The 20127-nt window shown below is 33.2% G+C and overlaps 1 protein-coding gene across 1 annotated transcript; it reads left to right on the top strand.

Moving 5' to 3' along the window:
• Positions 1-5444: 5444 nt before the first annotated feature.
• On the top strand, positions 5445-10140 carry LOC143067300 (uncharacterized). The gene is made up of 2 exons (XM_076240438.1): positions 5445-6275; positions 7387-10140. The coding sequence occupies exons 1-2, from the start codon at positions 5460-5462 to the stop codon at positions 8467-8469; spliced, it is 1899 nt and encodes a 632-aa protein (XP_076096553.1). The 5' UTR covers positions 5445-5459; the 3' UTR covers positions 8470-10140.
• Positions 10141-20127: the final 9987 nt, after the last annotated feature.

Raw genomic sequence — 20127 nt, 5'->3', positions numbered from 1 at the left:
GAATATCTTAAGCGCTATCGACTTTAAAGTTCAAAGGTCAAGGTCACAGTGGCAGTTGTAATACAAGGCAATATCACCCTTGTGGACACTCTAAAACCAATATGCTTCAAAAGATTTTAACCACATTTGGTATACTGTTCGTCCTTGTAATGATCTGTCATTTTTTACGTTCAAGGCCAAAGGTCAAGGTCATGCAGATGGACTTGTTTTTTCTCCTTGAAAAGCATAATACACAGGAAATTGGTTGCTCATTTTTTTACCTGCTGGTTCTAAAGACAATATTAAAGGTATTTCCAGTTACTGAATGTTTTGATTGATTTCTAAATAGTTTATGTATCAAATATGCATATTCAATTTACCATTTTCTGCATGTGTCATATACAAATATAGGGTCCATATTTGTCCCCAATATGTTACATACGACGGGATGCCACGCTCGGCATTGCCTTGTTTGAACTGTCAAATGTATGCACTAGTCTGAATAATCACCCATAATTAGGCCCATGTTTACTGATCTATCTTAAAGGTAAGGTAATAGGTTCGTTGATCCCTTTTATTCAAAAAGAGCTCTTTCCAGGAGAATATTATAATAATATAGACAAAAGGAAGGATGTGGGGAAAGCAACAAATGCGGCAAAATATGTCATATACAAAACAAAATGGTTATGGAGTAAACATTCGTGTGACAACAACTCAGACGATACATAAAAAAATCAGAATAATGAAGAAAAAGTTGGTTTCCCTATATACGTGTACCTGCAGTGTTGGTGTACGAGGCGCGTTTATGATTTTCATTATGTTACTTGATATGAAAAATTGACAAAAAATAATATTTTACTTGTAAAAGTAAATCCCGAGCCTGTAATAGCTGCTCTTCTTGTTCCATTTGAATTAATAGAAACAACGCTGTCGCCTTTCTTGTTCTCATAGAATCATATGATATGAGCTCCATGTTTTGTAAACGTCTTTCTTAACTGTCGTATTAGACTGACCAGTGCATATCGCGCATGGCACTTTAAATGTATTTTAGCGAGAAAATTAACTTACATTTAGCTGGATTTATTGCCGTCGTAGTTCCATCTTGTCGCCTTCGTACTTTTATTCGATGGCAACACGACGGGATTACGAGGTCTTCACGAAGTCGTGTTGCCATCGTAAGACCTTCGGGTATCTTCGTGATTCATTCGTTTAGACATCGTAATGTCAAAACTGCCCGATGCAAACGATGGAAACACGAATGCAATACGATGTGCAAAGATGCATGCCCGGTGACATTACGATGGTGAAGATGGTGATACGAACTCAATACGAACCCTCAACATCGGACGCACCTTCGGGGATTTTTTAACATGTTAAAAAATTTAGAACCCTTTCCGAAGTTGTCCCCGAAGCCTAGAAAAAGTGGCCGATGGTTCTACGATGGTTAAAGATGGCACTACGAATAGCCCGATCTAGATACGATCAGTCCCGATTTTGAAAATTTCCATTATCGTGTTGCCATCGGCGTAAAAATCGGGACAGTGTGACGCGGGCATTAAGCATTTCATTGTAGGTGTTTAACATAACTTTACATTAATTATTCCATTTTTTTACAAGCTTTTTAGCACGCCAAGTAGTTTGTCTTCTAAAGATGATCAGCAGTCTTATATAGAAATATAAACTTTCATAAGAAAAATTTACCCTTTCAAGACCCAGTTTAACATTTTCATTTAATGTTATCATCTCTTATGAAAACTGAGTTTGTGGGGATGAATAAAACGTTTACTACGTTTGTTCGTCAGTTTGCACGGTTAATGTATATATAAAAAGTGGTATGCTTGCCAATGAAACAACTTTCCACAAGAGACAAAATGACATCACAGAAATTAACAACTAAACGGCCACAGCACGGCCTTCAACAATGAGCAAAGTTACTGACAGCTAGTTTAAAGCCACTAACAACTAATAAAAAAAAAACATGCATCTAAGTTTTGCATTTAGGTAAAGATTGAAACAAACTGTGAGTAAAAGAGAATGATTTACTATTATTGGATAGTAACGATTGTCCATGAAAAAAGAGTCATTTTCAATGCTCTTCAACTTTGTACTTGTTTGGATATATAAATATTTTGATATGAGCGTCACTGATGAGTCTTATGTAGACGAAACGAGCATCTGGCGTACTAAATTATAATCCTGGTACCTTTGATAACTACTTGACCTAAATTAATTCTGGTTAAGGTACATTAAGATACAAAATATAATCAACTACAAGTTATAGAAGAATAATATCTTTTAGATCGCACTTCTTTGCTAACAATGGACCTCGAAAAAAGATTCAAATTTGTGTTTAGGTCCAGATGATAGCAACAACACATAAAAGAGGAATGCTATTTGTTGCTGAGCACTTCTTTGATTTTATTTAAAGTCCACACAAAATTTTTTTTTTTGTAACAGAAGCACAAACAAAAACCGATACTTGTTATTATGTCAATATATAATTGTAATATACATTGTAATTGTATTAATGGAGAACTTCTAGTATTGTTTTACTGTGAATTCTTCTCGTTGTTGTTATTGGCGTTCTAATCCTTCTCACATACAAGCTTGTCTATAGTCTGGTGATTTTTGTTATTTTTGCTACCAATTTTTTTTCCATATCCCATGTTAGGATCAATGTAAAAGGTTGAAAATTTCATATCTGTATATTTTTTTATCATTATATGGAAAGTTACTTTTGACAACGGATCTTGATTGTTTCTGTGGGGCTTCTTTCTCATGGATATGGATCACTCACGGAAAAAAAAATGGAAAATTGTCGAAACTAATTTGACTTTTATGTATAGCATAGTCCGAATTATATTATTAAAAGAATTTAAATTCACAAACTAGTTATTTTGCACCACACATTGCTGTGACATGCCTTATTAAAATATGATTGAAAATATTAAATGTTTAAGTAAAATTCTATTTGCAATTGCTGACCAACATTGATAAAAAAAAATGCAATGAACAGTATACTTCTGACAGATATTTGGTTCTCCTTGAAAAATACTGGGTCATAACATATATTAACTACAATCCCTAGTAATCTGAATATATTTATTCAGAAATGCACAATATATGTGTATAAATCTACATGTTTTAATATGACTGCAAAAAAAAAAAAAAAAAATTATAAAAAAAAAAATGGTCGTATATTGCTATCACGTCGTCGTCGTCAGCGTCGCCGAAGACAGATGTTTTCCGGATAATAACTTTTGTATAAGTAAAAAGAAATCATTTAAATTTTAACACAAGGTTTATAACCACTAAAGAAAAGTTGGGATTGATTTCGGGGGTTATGGTCTTAACTGTTTAGGAATTAGGGGCCAAAAAGGGGGTCGAAATAAACATGTTTGTAGTTTCCAGTCATTAAGTGTATGAATCTCTCTGAAATTATACCACAAGTTTCCAAACTACAAAAGGGATGGTTATGATTTGCTCGAAGGGGTAGGTGGGGGGAGGTGTTATGGCTCAAACCGTTTAGGAATTAGAGGTAAAAAAGAGGGGAAAACAAGGGTTTCTTGGTTAATGGTCAATTAAGACAATTTGAAACCAGTGTAAGGAAGGTAATCCAAATATATTGAGGTAATCCAGACATGTTTGATTACCTCCCTTACACTGCTTTAAAATTATGTGTAAAGATTTTTTTTCCCGTATCAGATTTCAGAAATTAAAAAGAAAAAAAGTGGGGGATACATTTTCTTTTCTTGAGGTTGGGGTCAGTATGCAACAGCATAGTATATTGCACAAAACAACAAAAAAAGGAGGGTATTTTTTTAATTTTTTGAGGGGGTGGGGCAATTCGCAACAGCGTAGTGCAAAAGCAAAAAATTAAGTATAAATTCAAATTATATAACCAATTTTTAGTTCTTTGACTACAGTTATTCTGTGTCAGAAACCTATTATGTGTCAAATATTTAATTACATTTCAAATTCAAACCTGAATCAAGCGTGAATAGTGTGTCCATTTTTGTCCGAACGGTTCAGGGTTGGACCTCTGCGGTCGTATCCAACTGCATTCGGCGAAGCAATTTAATAAACACTTAAATATATATACATATTAAGTTGTGAATATGGTGAAACTGATCCTCAAAATAAGTTTAAAATGCCCTGGTGTGGAATAAATTTGTATTAAATTGATCACACTTCTTAATTGACTTATTTCAATCAGTTTTGAATATTGTATACTGCCTTAATGATAACATATATAACAATACTGTTTAAATTTGTTTTCTAGGCATTAATTTACCGTAATTTACCAATTATGGATTCGGTAATTTCCGCTAAAAAACGAAGTTTACCGAATGATCTCATCATACAACAAAAAACGTATAATGTTGTGAACACTTCATATAATGTTGTGAGCACTTCATATAATGGTTTGACCACTTCATATAATGCTGTGACCACTGCATATAATGTTTGGACCACTGCGTATAATGTTGTGAGCACTTAATATAATGTTGTGAGCACTTAATATAATGTTATGAGCACTGCATATAATGGTGTGAGCACTGCATATAATGCTGTAAGCACTGCATATAATGTTATGAGCACTGCATATAATGTTGTGAGCACTTAATATAATGTTGTGAGCGCTTAATATAATGTTCTGAGCACTTAATATAATGTTGTGAGCACTTAATATAATGTTGTGAGCACTGCATATAATGTTGTGAGCACTGCATATAATGGCGTGAGCACTGCATATAATGGCGTGAGCACTTAATATAATGTTGTGAGCACTTTATATAATGTTGTGAGCACTGCATATAATGGTGTGAGCACTGCATATAATGTTGTGAGCACTGAATATAATGCTGATCATTAACATAAGGCAGTCATGGCGTTCCATACATACAGGTAGATGTATCTGATGGGGCAATCAATTTGTTATGGTGGCGTGGTAAAACTTATGTAGTATTCATTTCAGTCGTTCTTCTTAAGAGGTAGATTGTTTGTGGGTATATTTCATAACTGTACAGACCTTTGTATAAAATAAGGGGAAAACACATTCCTTTAATCGCACCATGTTTATAAAACGAGGTTTCGTCACATCGAGTATCACATTTGGTACCTTCAAAATATGTTTTAGAGCTGAAATAAATATAAATATGGGATCGATATGTAACGGATAACGACAGTGTATTACAAGGCAATATGGTACACGATTAAGACGAAATGATCCGCACAAAATCTGTTGTCATTACTATGTAATTCACTTATTGATTTCACATAACGTAAAATGAAAAAAACAACATTATTTCATTCATAAAACTTTACGGTGACCTAAAATAAGGATACGTGTCACAGCGCATGACGTCAATAATCCTACGTAATATGAATCCCCAATATGTTGAACATAAAAAGTATACACTCGTTAATATTGCAGATAGATCAATAAGGTTAATTTCGTATGGAGCAGCAGACTCAAGATGATGTTCAAAACCTTATTTAGTGAACATCAATTGTTTTACGCTAATAACGATCTAAGTTATGCAAAGGACATCAATGAATTACCAGACGAACTTTTGGCGCGTATTTTCCGTTATCTTCATCCAATCAAGGACGAATTACCACTTCTAGCATTTGTTTGCTCTAAATGGCGGGATGTTTTGCAAACACATGGTATTCTATGGAGACAAATTCATGTTGATCCGAACTATTTCGCAATGTATCATTTTAGTCTGCTTTGTTCCATGTTTCGTAATTACGGATATCATATTCAAAGGCTCAGTTGGCGGGAAAGCTCTCCAGTGTTTCGCAGTGTGTTTTCACTGATACCAACGCTTAGTAATTTAAGAAGTCTCCGATTGCCTATTCTATGGACACCTGAAGTATTACATAAATTGTCTACCCTATCCAATCTCGAGCAAGTTCAAATAAATGGTGGCTATGAATTAACAGATGACGAACTTGAACAAATTATGGTGTACTTCCCAAACCTGAGAGAGATTTCCCTTAATGCTTGTTGGAGAATAACTTCTATTGGAGTGAAAAGATTGCTGTCAAAACTTCCTTTCCTAGAAACTGTAAAACTGAAACTAAATTCTGGATTAGATATAAACGACAGAAGAAGTGATGATGCAATTGCAAGAGGGTTTGGAATTGCACGTAACATTGTTGACAACAGCACTGTACACTTGGTTAAAGTTCTCTGCATCCATTTCTTACCTATTGAAGTGGATGAACTATGGGAAATAGTGAATAAGTTACCATGCTTGAAGAAACTTAGTATAAGCAACTGTGAGGTAAGAAATACACTATGTAGTATTGTAGTATTGTTTAATAAGCACATTTTGTCCCTCAATTCCAAATTTGTCTTTAATTTCCTTGTTTAAATACGCGGTCTTCCTTTTGGTAGCTGTACAGTGCTATTTTTACCGTATGTTTTACATTTAACTATAAATGGTCTCGACAGGCAAAAGGGGATGTTTGTGATAATGTTGAGATGGTTTAACCTCACCACAATTTTACGATAGTATCAGGTGAGTTTATCTGAAGCATGTTTGGTTTCTTTGCTTGTACGTTAGGATTTTTTCAAGGAGAAGGCATGTGTTGATTGTTGGTGGGATCTGTTCTGCTGTCTAATATTTTGGTCATTTCTAATACCCTTTTTATGCATTCCTTATTCTTTTTAACATTTTGTAAACATCAATAAAGTTGAATCATATATGAAATTTTATTAAGTTATTTTGACATTTGTAACATATGTCACAACTTACGTGCTTTACTATCAATTGACGCAAATAGACTGCAACATATGTCTAAGAATCCATATTTTCCCACGCCTATTTAAGGCTTTCCTTATACGGATAAGATGAAATCAATTCTACATTAAAAAAATTTGATAGGGTTACATCAAAAGCTACTGTTTTAAGGTTTTCTAACAAAGAGTTAGCATTTCCAAACACCAAAGTTCATATTGTCAGAAATAAACACGTATTTTGACCCACTTGCCTTTTCAGCGTATGAAAACATAAACATTTTTATCTGCTATCAATTTAAGCTTTGACGTCATTAAACATTCCCAAGATAAGCCGTTAAAAGTAAGCCACAAACAGTTACTCATGTATCCAAAAAGACTGAAAATTCCAAAGAGGTAATCAAAAGCATTGAAGCATTAAGAAGAAACATACAATTCGTGTCAAAAGAAAAAACAAAAAAGCGAATAGACAAAGTAACACAGAACTTTACTCAGAAATTCGACAATTACAAAACAAATTACGGTGGTGACTTGCACTTTATAGTAATACCCGTATCTAGATGTTCATAAAAAAGAAACGCATGCTTTCAATACCAAATTAAGGTCAATTCTATAACATTTTTCTTTTTTTATGAATAATGTGTTATTTCTTTCAGTACATCCACGGTGTTAGACTGCTGTCCGATTCCTTAGTAAAGGTATGTCTGCACAACCTTTGGAACGTTTTATTTGTCAGTCTGGACATTTCGTCTCTACGATTCCTTACCGTTGATGTAGGTTTGGCGTCTATAGAACACTTAGAAGTTACATCGGATAATCTAAGGAAGGTTACTGTCAATGGAAGTAATGTTCTACGAACCATGAAAATCAAAAGTCAGAAGTTAACTTTTCTAGAATTGAAACAGTGCGAAGAAATTGAGATGAGGTCATTCAAGGAGACTCTGAGAAACAACGACAAACTGGTATGTCTACGTTTAGGGTGTATATCACATGACAGTCTGACACTCGATGAATACACAGTACCAAATTTGCAGGAACTTTGTCTGCTTGGAGATTTTGCATGCGAGACTCTGCATATACGAAGTCCAACTTTAAGATTCATTCATGTGGAAGCAGAGATGGATATCGTGACCTTGAATCATATGTACATTACAGCAAATCATTTATGTAGAGTAGCCTTAGTTGGGATGCCAGCGTTGAAAACGCTCACAATTCAATGCGTTAGTGTGGATTCGATTGAAATGAATCTCTGTAGTGATGATCAGTTGAATCTAGAATCCTGTGTGATTCATGCAATGAATGCAATAGGATTTCTCCGATTCTTTGACTGTAATGTAAACCTTCTATGCATCTCTACCCCGCTAGTAAAGACAGTTGTTTTATACCGATGTCAAATGACGGATTACACGCTTCAAATGGTTTTGGCGGGATGCACAAAGATTGCTCATTTGAATCTAGAAAAATGTCGACGAGTTACAAATGTGGCCATAGCGTCGCCCCCTTTGAAATTTTTGAATATGTATGGCTGTAATGATTTACTCCAGTTGTCACTAAACAACTGCCCTCAGATGATAGCTGTTAATCTTGGCCAATGTCCAAATGTGAAATTATTCATTAGAGGTATCGAGCAAGATCTGACAGCACTCTGTACCTCTCTTCAGATTGTACACCCGAAGGAATTTGTTCGATGGAGCCACGACTTTCCACCAAAACCATATATTTGTCCAATTGAATATTAATGACTTCGTATTGATTGATAGCAACTTTTAGGAATGATCAATTGAAAACTTTTTGAATTATATAATAGCTTCTCTTAAAGATTTGTTAGATGCAATGATTGTTGGACACATGGAGTAAAGACTGTTCGAAAAAGGGACATGAAACTAGTGTTATCCGTCCAAACTATCAATGCAAAAAGATTGCGCCAGTCCAATTTTATTAAAATATGTGACTTTCATATGTATTTTTGTACAGTGTGCTTAATTTTGTCATTTCATAGAAATATCATAGAGTCGTCCATTTTTAATTTATTTTTATCTTGGTGATTTCTAAGATAATGATCAATAAAGTGTTATTGAATAATGTGCTCTTTTGTGATAAATGGGTTATAGTGAATGATGTGAGTTCGATTGTTTTGATACTTACATGTATGACGTAAATCATCTTTGGTGTGTTGAAACTTTTCAACATTTTTTAAAAATCATATGAAAAAACTTTCTTGAAATAATAAAGTTACGAACATTATTATTTAACCAATGCATGTATGTATTAGTATACATAACCAATCATTTGTATATTTACAAACTAAGTCCTCTATTAACGATTTTGAACATTTATTAGGAATCCATAACATCTAATCTACAAAATGTATTTAATTCAGTGAGTTTAGCTGCTAACTAACTTCGTGATATGTTGCCGACGTTTACCGAACTTAATGAAAATATTAACAGTCAATCATGTTTATTTTGTTTTACATTAATAGTTTCCATGCGCTCCTTTAAGTTAATCAAACGTTGTCATAACAAGACAACTTTCGAGTTTGATGCATTTCCGTCAAAAACTTTAGGTTTTAGTGCGTTTATATGCAGCGTCACATTCGTTCTAATGTTGAGCGAGTGGTTGGAAAACTGTTATGCTATATTGCACGAATGATACGGCAAATTGAATTCTCATAATTGACAATCAGCACTGCTGTCATTAGGGAATTGTGATTAAGTACCTACGGAACAAACATTATTTCTAGTTTAACCTACACAATGACGGTCACGAATACGCTTGATGAACGTTAAAAGTGCAGGAATACAGGCGATCCCCTCCATCTGGTAAATGACGTCATAAAGGCGCGCATAATTAACGATTTTTTTCGATGAAGGACAGCCTCGAAAGTGGTCTATTGTTAAATGATTTTTGCGTTTAATTTTATTTTCTTTCTTCAGAAGCAAATAACTTTATCTAATTTCCATGTTCGTTTACCTTCTCTTTCCCATTTACCACGATTCTCCCTCTCACTTGCGCTGTGCTATTGCGGAAGAACTAATACGAGTACTCGCATTTAAGTTTATGGTATACAGAAAAGCATTCGGCGAATAATATGGAAACATAATATTTCAATAGCACTACATATCTTATGTTTTCTTTTAAAATAAAGTCCTTGCACAAGATATTTATAGAAAAACCTGGTCATAGTATATATCTAACATATGCAACATTTTTTTTTTATTTGACGTATCATAAGAATATACTTATAACAATACTTACATTGATCTATGTTTTTTTTCTATATTCAATATTATTGACTATTCATGTGTATAAGTTCATAAAGTTATGAATGAGCTGGTGTCATTTTGTATTTGGTGTATGTGTTGTGTTTTTGGTTTAGTAATTTTATACACAGTTGTATGAGGGACAGGATTTGTTACATTAAATCATATCAAACCAATTACAAATCTTGTTGGTATATATTGTCATTTTATGGAAATCCCATTTAATAACAGCTTTCAAGTTGTACTAAAGTAAAAACCAGTGTTATTTCATTGTTAAAACTTTCAACAAAAGAAATATTATTTCATAGTGATAGCTTTCAACCTAAAACAATATTTAGTGGTTTAGTTTCGGCCAAGACATTTAATTAACAATATAAAAGACATTGAAATTAGATTTTTTACGTTATGATATACCAGTTATATATCTGAAAAAAAGTTTTTTTTTTTTTTATTATAGATCAACTATATATAGAGCCAGTTTTTATGTTCTTTCTGAAATCACCCCTAGTTTTGGTGGGTCCGTGTTGTTTTTGTACTCCTATTTGTGACATTTTGTTCACGCATCATTGTCAATATAATGGAATTTGATGCGACTGTCGTACAAGTGAGAGGTTTAGCGCTATAAAACCAGGTTCAATCCACCATTTTCTAAATTTGAACATGACTGTACCAAATCAGGAATATGACAGTTGTTGTCTATTCGTTTGATGTGTCTTTTTCATTTGATTTTGCCCTTTGATTAAGGACTTTCCGTTTCGAAATGTCCCCCGAGTTCAGTATTTTTGTGATTTTACTTTTTACATATAAAGCCTTTTTATCTATGGGCATATTCATTGGCTGATCTGTGCATAATATAAAATACAACAAAATCAAACAGAAAAGAAATTCATATATACTGGTAACATCTGTAAACTTTCTCACAGGGATTACGAATGATAATATAACAGTAGAAAAAAATCAGAACTATACCTTCCAATTGGTTACAAATAAAGACAGGCAGCGAAATTCACGAAAGCCAATATTAACAATATTTGAAAAAGTGAAAAAGAATCTGAATAAGATCAACCATGTATAATTGAGATTACGCAAATCACTATCTCATTGCTAGGATGCCATTAAGTACCGATTGAATTTTTAAAAACTTTTGATCAAACTGCAGGGGAATGATCGATTCCAAAGCAACGAAATATTTAAAACTGAGCAACAAAATAAGAAAAATCTGGTATGTTGAATACAATACAACAAAATAAAAAATACAAGTCAAGTATTTCTAAATCGTTTGTACAGTTGCAGAATGAGACCATGCAAGAAAATTGTCATTTTTTTTTAAACCACATCATAGTATATTTTATTAGAACAACATCAAACCTTTATACTATACTTGCTCCTGCAGTATGACATTTAGTTCGAACAAGATGATATTTTATACTATCTAGATATATATCTTGTACTCAGTGAAAACTAAAGCAACTAACGACTAATAAAAAGTACATATAGAAAGGTCAACATACCGTCTTCTATACAATATCCAACACTGATCTGTAATTTGGACAAGTTGTGATATTTTTAATAGAGATTTTGAAAAATATGCCATGCACACCAACTTATGTAGATGTCAAACATTAAACATAGCATGACAACATTGCACCGTAAGGTTCTGACAGACACATAAACGAATGGTTTGGTTCATTTCGTGTTGACATGCATATCAATTATGTGGTCATTTTTTAAAATTTCCTGTTACAAAACTTTGAATTTTTCGAAAAACTAAGGATTTTCTTATTCCAGGAATAGATTTCCTTAGTCGTATTTGGCACAACTTTTTGGAATTTTGGGTTCTCAATGCTCTTCAACTTTGTACTTGTTTGGCTTTACAACTATTTTGATCTGAGCGTCACTGATGAGTCTTATGAAGACGAAACGCGCTTCTGGCGTATTAAATTATAATCCTGGTACCTTTGATAACTATTCATTGTTTGTTCCCTCATATCTAAATGCCCCTTTTTATATCTCGATCGCTTGAATAACAGCATTATAATAGCAACGTACAGTTTTGATATTTCTATAAACAGCTTTGATACCAGTGTAATAATGTGCAATAAATATATATAACTCGGAACCGCGATGGTACTCCGAACCGCAATGATCACGCTGAAGTGCGATGGTCTACGCTGAAGTGCGATGGTTAACACGCTGAAGTGCAATGGTAACATTGTGACGTTAACTTGTTGATATTTACGCTGAAGTTCGATGGTGGTTACGCTGTAGTGCGATGGCCAACTGTAGACGAAACGCGCGTCTGGCGTATATACTAAATTTAGTCCTGGTGTCTATGATGAGTTTATTTAAGACTTTAAGTAAAAGCAAAATGCACATGGGCTGTTGTAATAAAATAAAACCATTAATAGTTGGCTGCTAGCCTCTTATTTGGAAGATGTTTTAACTTCTGTTTAGATCAAACCAAAGACTTTAATCTTCGTTTTAATCAAATTTTCCAGGTCTCTAATCATTCTTTTAGCACGCAAGAGTATGGCATAAGGTGTTCAAAGGAGAAATAAAAAAAAAAGATTCAGCGTGTAGGTCTTTATAATAGCACTAAGAAGTGTCCATCTCATTTACTTAAATATTATGATAAAACTTTGTTATTGCTCAAATTCTTCTTCAATATATATATACATGTTGTACCTTGAATGTCGGAACAGAATCCACGAAATAATAATACCGACAAGTAAATTTATGCTTTACTAATAGCGAAGCTTGTCAATTATTTCACGAAAAACAAAGATGAGGATGATAAATTGGGAAGTACACGTACGGTTTAGTCAGGTGAATTTCTGTCTGACATGTTTTAGACTGAAACCATAAAAAAAACAAGAGCGACGGTGTTCTTTCAAAACAAAACAAAAATATCTCGGGAATAAAACAACATAATATGAACTTGATATAGTAAAATCATTGAAACATTGCTAATACTATCATATTTTTTCTAGTTTTCAGATTGCCCACATAAAATCATGTGACGCCTACCGTAAGATAAATTAAGATTAATATTTTGATTAGTATACTGTATTTATCGTACAAAAAGTCTGTTGCATAATTCAGAATACTGGTTAGCCCATTTGATGACCAAGTTCATCTTTCAGCCGTTTTGCTGCCTAAAATGTTTTAACATATTTTTTTAACCTCAACATGTAATGCTTAAAACTGTTCGGGACGAGAATTGTTTGTTTCTTTCTTATTTCCTTACTTTTCTTTCTTAACATGACACCTTCATCTACAAAACCCTATTCTCCTGCCTGCGAATCCATGTTGTATTTTGAAAACGTCATATTATTCGAACGTCATACACAAAACCATCGCACTTCAGCGAAAGGACCATTGTACTTCGGCGTGGACTATCGCACTTCAGCGTGACCATCGCACTTCAGCGTCCCCATCGCACCTCCGAGTCCTACAATAAATATCAATAACAACCAGTTATATAACTAGCAAGTATAAACACAACAGTGGTATAAATACCAATCAAACCCGTTATAAAACTGAGCAGTTCAAACACGACAATAAGAAAAAATGCCATGTCATGCAATTACACATAAGAAAATGCCTGTACCAAGTCAGGAATATCATAGTTGTTATCCATTCGTTGGGAAGAGTTTGAGCTTTGAATTTTGACATTTGATTAAAGACTCTCCGTGTTGAAATTTCCTCAGAGTTCAGTATGTTTGTGATTTTGCATTTTTTCTTAAACTGCTAATACAAAAATCGTGCTAATGTATGAAACACTTGGCATTGGTTTCATAAAGACCCGCTATGAAATTTAAAGATAGACATGATACTGCGAATGGCCGCAGGTCATCTGTACATAATTCCAATGTCAGAAAAGAACGAAAATACATAGTTTTGTGCATGCTAAATAAATACATGTAATACTACCATTGACCACTTTGTATTAAATTCCTGCAAATCAAAATGGAATTATACTTCCACAACAATTCCTTCGATTTACAAACGAAATCGTGGTAAAGTTTTGATTAATGTATGATAGATATAATACCTATATAACTGTCAATGAAAATTCAGACGTCACTGAAAACACATGCATATTGAACCTTATTCGGGCACTTGTCAAATCTATTCTCATCTGGAACAGACGAGGCAATCATACTCTTAACACTGTCGTTTCTATCTTACTAATGAACAAAATAAATCAAAGTAAGTTAACCTTCGCATGATAGGGATAGATGAAATGCGACCAACATTTCTTTGTTGAATTTTTATAAAATTCTAGAGTTATGCTTCTTGATCAAGCAGAAAATAATTGTGTAAAGATTTCCACTATTTACTTTAGAACGTCTCTGTAGAATATGGAAATTATTATGGTATAAATATTTACATTAAAGTGAAAACTGTATCACATATAGTGGAGTGACCAAGTCAACAATTTTTTAACTTTAATGGACCACTCTACCTGCAGGCTAAATTATGACTTTTTTGAAAGAGAAATGTTTATTCTTTAATTTTGCAATTGATTGGATAGAACAACGTCGAAATTGTTTGTTTTGAAATGCTGTTAAAATTTACAAGTTCAATGCTATTTGTTTTTATCTCTCATCAACTCTTCATATACGCTTTTATACGATTGTTTCGATACATTTAGGTCTATGTTCTTCATTTTATGAAATATATGCTACATTTATTTTGATCCTCTCTTCAAAACAAAACTAAACATCGTTATAAAATATTGGATCAAGAAGACAGACAACATGTGCAAATAAAGGCAACACTAGTATACCGCTGTTCAAAAAACTCATAAATCCATGGACAAAAAACAAAATCGGGGTAACAAACTAAAACCGAGGGAAACGCATTAAATATAAGAGGAGAACAACGACACAACACCGAAACGCAACACACACAGAAACGGACCAAGCAACAGACAAAACACCACGAGAATAACAAATATAACATCAAAACCAAATACATGAATTTAGGATAGACAAGTACCGTGCCACGTCTTATCTCAAAAATAAGAGAAAACACAAACGACTCAACGTTAAAATGCAACACACACAGAAACGAACAATATTATAACAATGGCCATCTTCCTGACTTGGTACAGGACACTTTTAAAGGGGAATAAAAGTGGTGGGTTGAACCTGGTTTTGTGGCATAACGTTATTAGATTTCTTTATTTTTTTCATATTTCAAATAGCTTACTTCCAAGTCAGAATGCTGTTATATAGCCCTTCAACAATTGTAAAAAAAAACATCTTTTAGTTTCAATGACTATTTTATCGAATATAACCTTCCTGGTTTTTAAAGGACTACTTAACTGTGCAGTGTAATAACATAAACGGTACTAATTTACTACACAAGACGCATATTTCGACAAAACATGTCTCCTCAGTGATGTTCGAGGCCAAACTATTTGAAAAACCAAAACTTACACACACACGTTGAAGAAATTATCATTACTGCAACTTGGTAACATGAAATTCTAATAATCTATTGCATCATATATTTGTGTCATTACTGTTAGCAACCGTTACAACTTCAACTAGCTTCGAGTGTATGTACTTTTCAGTTATCTGTCTATATTTTGGACAATACATCCAGACATAAAATAATGAAATTGAATTACCTTGAATATTAAATCAGAAACATGTCACAGTTCATATTTTCAATACGTTCCACTGTGTTCCTGGATTAACCTGTATTCAGGTAGACTCGAGAGCACAACTTCATTAAGTCAGTTAAATATGACAATTTTTTTTTCAGTCGTTTCCGTGGGTTGATTTCGATTTTTCTTCTGAATTTGGTATTTTTGTCATACTTTTTTGGAAGATCAAAAAAATATATAACATCAAACTGTTATTACCATCAGTGGTCAACTTTGCCTTAAGGGGTTGCAACTGTTGATTAAATGTACTTGCACAATAAATAATATTTACGAGAAATATTTTAAGGTATATCAGTAACTTTTAGACTAGCTTCTGGTCCGAGAGTATCAATGGGGACTCATATCATTGTGAACCGATAATCTTGTTGTGTGTTTGAGATTTTGATTTTGCCATTTGGTATGGGACCTCCGTTCTGAATTTTCCTTGGAGTTTGGTATTTTTGTTATTTTTTAACTAGCTGCGACACCGACCAAGCTTCTGGGCTAATTGTAGCTGTGGGGACTGATCGTCGATAGTATCATCGGGAACTGATATTCTACTAGCAGTGAAACCGAACAAGCTTCTGGACAGATGGTAGCATCGGGGACTGATCGTCAATGGTATCATTGGAAACTGACAGTCTACTAGCAGCGAAACTATCAGCTTCTGGTCTGATGGTAGCATTGGGGCTGACAGTCAATGTCATCATTGGGAACTGATAGGCTACTAGCAGCGAAACTATCAGCGAAACCGAACAGCATTCTGACCGGATGGTTCTAAGCCACTTAATTACAGGCTCCTGACTTTGAACAAATACATACAGAATGCAGCTGGTTTGAAGATGATTGCTGGTATCAGAACCTTTCTTTTCATGTGAAAGGGAAGTGTTGTAGTAGTACAACTTAAGAAAACACTATAAAATCGGTTAAGAAGGAAATGTTTGGCTCTCTAAGCTCTTCAACTTCGTACTCTATTTGGCCTTTTAAACTTTTATGATTTGAGCATCCCTGATGAGTATTTTGTAGACGAAACGTGCGTATGGCGTAAATATACATTTTAATCCTGGTATCTATGATGAGTTTGCAACCACTGGGTCGATGCCACTGCTGGTGGAGATTTATTTCCCCGAGGGTATCACCAGCCCAGTAGTCAGCACTTCTGTGATGACTTGAGTTATCATTGATATGTTCATATCTATAAATTAACTGTTATCAAAACTTCGAATTTTTGAAAAAAAAAACTAAGGCTTTTCTACCTCAGGAGTAGATTACCTTAGATATGTTTAGCTTAATATTTCGGAATATTTGGTCCTCTTAGCTCTTCAATTTCTTACTTTATTTGGACTTTTTTTTTATTTGAGCGTCACTGATGAGTTTTTGTAGACGAAACGCGCGTCTGGCGTAGGTATAAAATTTTAATCCTGGTATCTATGATGAGTTTATTTACCTGATCAGATAGACTCAAACCACAACCAGTAATTAAAACACAAAGTACAGAAAGTATCTGAGTGTAATTTCAATTACGGAAATCTAGTTGAATGACGACAACAACTAATAAAACATCCTGTATCTTAAATGAAATATCAATCATCTCTCATTTAACATCCAGTGTACTTGTCATTAACAGTTGTGAAGTGACAACATATAGGTATCGACAGATTGTAGGAGCTTGAATGTATATATGCGTACAACAATAATATGTAGTTGCGTTTTAATTTATTGATAAGTACATTAATATAAAATTGAGAATGGAAATAGGGAATGTGTCAAAGAGACAACAACCCGGCCATAGAGCAGACACCAGCCGAAGGCCACCAATGTATAGTATTCAAAGATCTAACTACAATGTTGAATTGATAACCGAGTATATTCAACTAGGTGTGGCATAGATCGATCATATTGATATTGATATTGTAATATAGCTGCTCTAAACAATATGAACTTTTAAACTTGTTTGCTAAGCACACTCGATAAAAACAGTCATATTTCATATTGTGACTGCAGTTGCCATACAAGGGAGAGGTTTAGATAGCTATATAACCAGGGTTATTCCACCTTTTCTGCATAAGACAATGCATGTACCAAGTCAGGAATGTGGCAGTTGTTTTCCATTCGTTTGATGTGTTTGGGCATTTGATATTAACAATTGATAACGGGCTTTCCGATTTGAAATTCTATTGGATTTCGGGTTTTTTTTTTTTTTTTATTTTACTTTTTTGTATTTATCAATATCAATATGAAAGATGACTTTCTGGTTAAAACTATCAGCGACACAGAAAAAAAACATGATTGTATAATAATATCAGGGATTGAATGTTTGGATAGATAAATTATAAAACATGAAAGCATTAAATCGGAATGGGCCCAAATAAACTTATCATGAGAAGGTTGTAATCTGAATTGTAAGTATATTTCACAACAATTGACATTGGTCACCAGGATTTAGCATTTCTTAGACTGTTTATGGTGCTTCAATCTATGTCAGTCACTTGGAAAACATGCTTAATCTGTTAGCTGGATTTGTTTTTTATCTGAGTCATCTTAGATCTAAACTTTGTCTTTTGCAATTTTGTCATTTTGTTTTTTTTGTGATTATAGAACAGTTCTAATTAGTAAACACCTTTTCAATGTATTCTTGTAGTAGGTTGTTATTTTGTGCTGTAACAACACTGTTCTTCGTTTAACCGTGAATAGAATCAGAAATATTGAGCGAAGATAATGATAATATAAGTACCTCAATTTTGGATTTTTTTTTTAGTCGAGTTTTTAGTCGATCTAAATCATTTACTGTTAAAATGTTGACAAGAGCCATCTTCCCTTTTCTTTGTATCGTTGATTTTATTTATTTTCTCTGAAAAAGACCAGTTAACATATTAATTGAGTAAATACTATTAAGAAATCCACTCTGGCCAACGTTAAATATTTAGAATCTGTGTTTAATCAAAATTAAATGAATTTCCTCACGACGTAACGTGAACACAACCAATCTTTCAATGCTTGATTATTTTCTTTCTAAATTGAATTAAGATTTTGACAAAGTAATTATGTGTTAATGCAACATGCTAATGATTCTATCCCTATGTATACATGAAATATAAACACAAATCTTTTTCAGTGTTGTTCGTTCCGACTTTGTTTCCGCTTGTTTATTTCAACAACTCTGTATTTTCAAACTGTTACAAGTAATTTTAGTCAAGCACTTTAATTGTTTTCCCACAGCCGAAGCATCTGGTCGACCACCGCGATGATTTATGTTCAATAAAGTTAACGTATAATACCGATGTCTGTGCGCATGACGCGAAATTTGGAATAGTCTCTATCACGTACACTTGATATAAAAAATTAAAGGAGTGACGAGTCAAACAAACAAAACATCGAAAGCCATATATTGTTTTAAGATAATGGAATAGAATAGACAAACGATGGCCACTACACATAATTTAAAGATGCCAGAAAAACTAACAATTCATACTGTCAACACGGAAGAAAACAAAAGACAATAATTATTTCATAATAGCAGAATAACTCTTTATGCATACCCATTGAAAACATTAATAATCGTTGAATCAGATGAAAAAGCAAAGATAATTATCTAGAAAAGAAACAAATTATCTTATAAAAATCTTTCTGCTTGATACAACAAAAATATATAAGTAAAGGGCGTCTGTTAAGCATTTAATTTTGGTTTTAGTTTTAAAAGAATGGTTTAATGGTGGATTCAAATGACGAAGGAATTTCGTCTATAAGTTGGATTTGACCAATTTATCGATGAAACATCATTTTTCTTTACTTTAAACATAACATATGCCCGAAATATGTGAATGTTACTGGTAACAAATAAATGGTGATAACTTATCAAGTAAGTGTTCAAATGTCTTAGTTACAAAGGCGTTAAGAACATGGATACCTTTTTCGTTGCACATATCAATTGTTTCATCTCCAAAATTGGGTAATAGCAAATAGCAAGAAAACAACAAATAAACCAAATAGAATGAACCGACAAAAAAAGTTTATTGGATGTTTCGATAAGTTTGAAAATAAAACCTGTAATTTATGTCTCTAACGATTTTTTTAGGTCTAGTTATTTACAAAAGTTTTTAATAAAAATGACATTATTTTAGTATCAAACAATTCAGGCATGTTATTTTGTCTTCAATTGTATATAGTTCAAAGAAAACGGTGAATCTAAATCATCTCATTTTAAAGTAGTCCAACTCTTCAATATTGAGGCTTTCCTCAGGATGGTAATAAAGATAATAAAGGCACAAAAAAGTTATTTAGTCAAAATTTAAAAAAAATTATTTCAGCAATTATCATAACAAAGTTTGCCGGTTCAAAGTCAGTATCATAGTTCTTTTCCATTTGTTTGATGTGTCTGAGCTTTTGGTTTTGCCATTTGATTACGGAATTTTCGTTTTGAATTTTCCTTGGAGTTCTGTATTTTTTGTTATTTTACTTTATACCAACTATTCCAT

The sequence above is a fragment of the Mytilus galloprovincialis genome, chromosome 3 (assembly GCF_965363235.1).
Source record: "Mytilus galloprovincialis chromosome 3, xbMytGall1.hap1.1, whole genome shotgun sequence".
NCBI lineage: Eukaryota > Metazoa > Mollusca > Bivalvia > Mytilida > Mytilidae > Mytilus > Mytilus galloprovincialis.
Note: the sequence above shows the minus strand (reverse complement) of the source record. Positions and strands in the feature narration are given on the sequence as shown.

What these genes read in the sequence shown, in the direction of transcription:
- LOC143067300 (XM_076240438.1), top strand. Translation starts at nt 5,460, where the DNA reads ATGATGTTCAAAACCTTATTTAGTGAACATCAATTGTTTTACGCTAAT. An exon ending in TTAGTATAAGCAACTGTGAG is followed by an intron (nt 6,276 to 7,386) that starts GTAAGAAATACA and finishes TATTTCTTTCAG; the next exon opens with TACATCCACGGTGTTAGACT.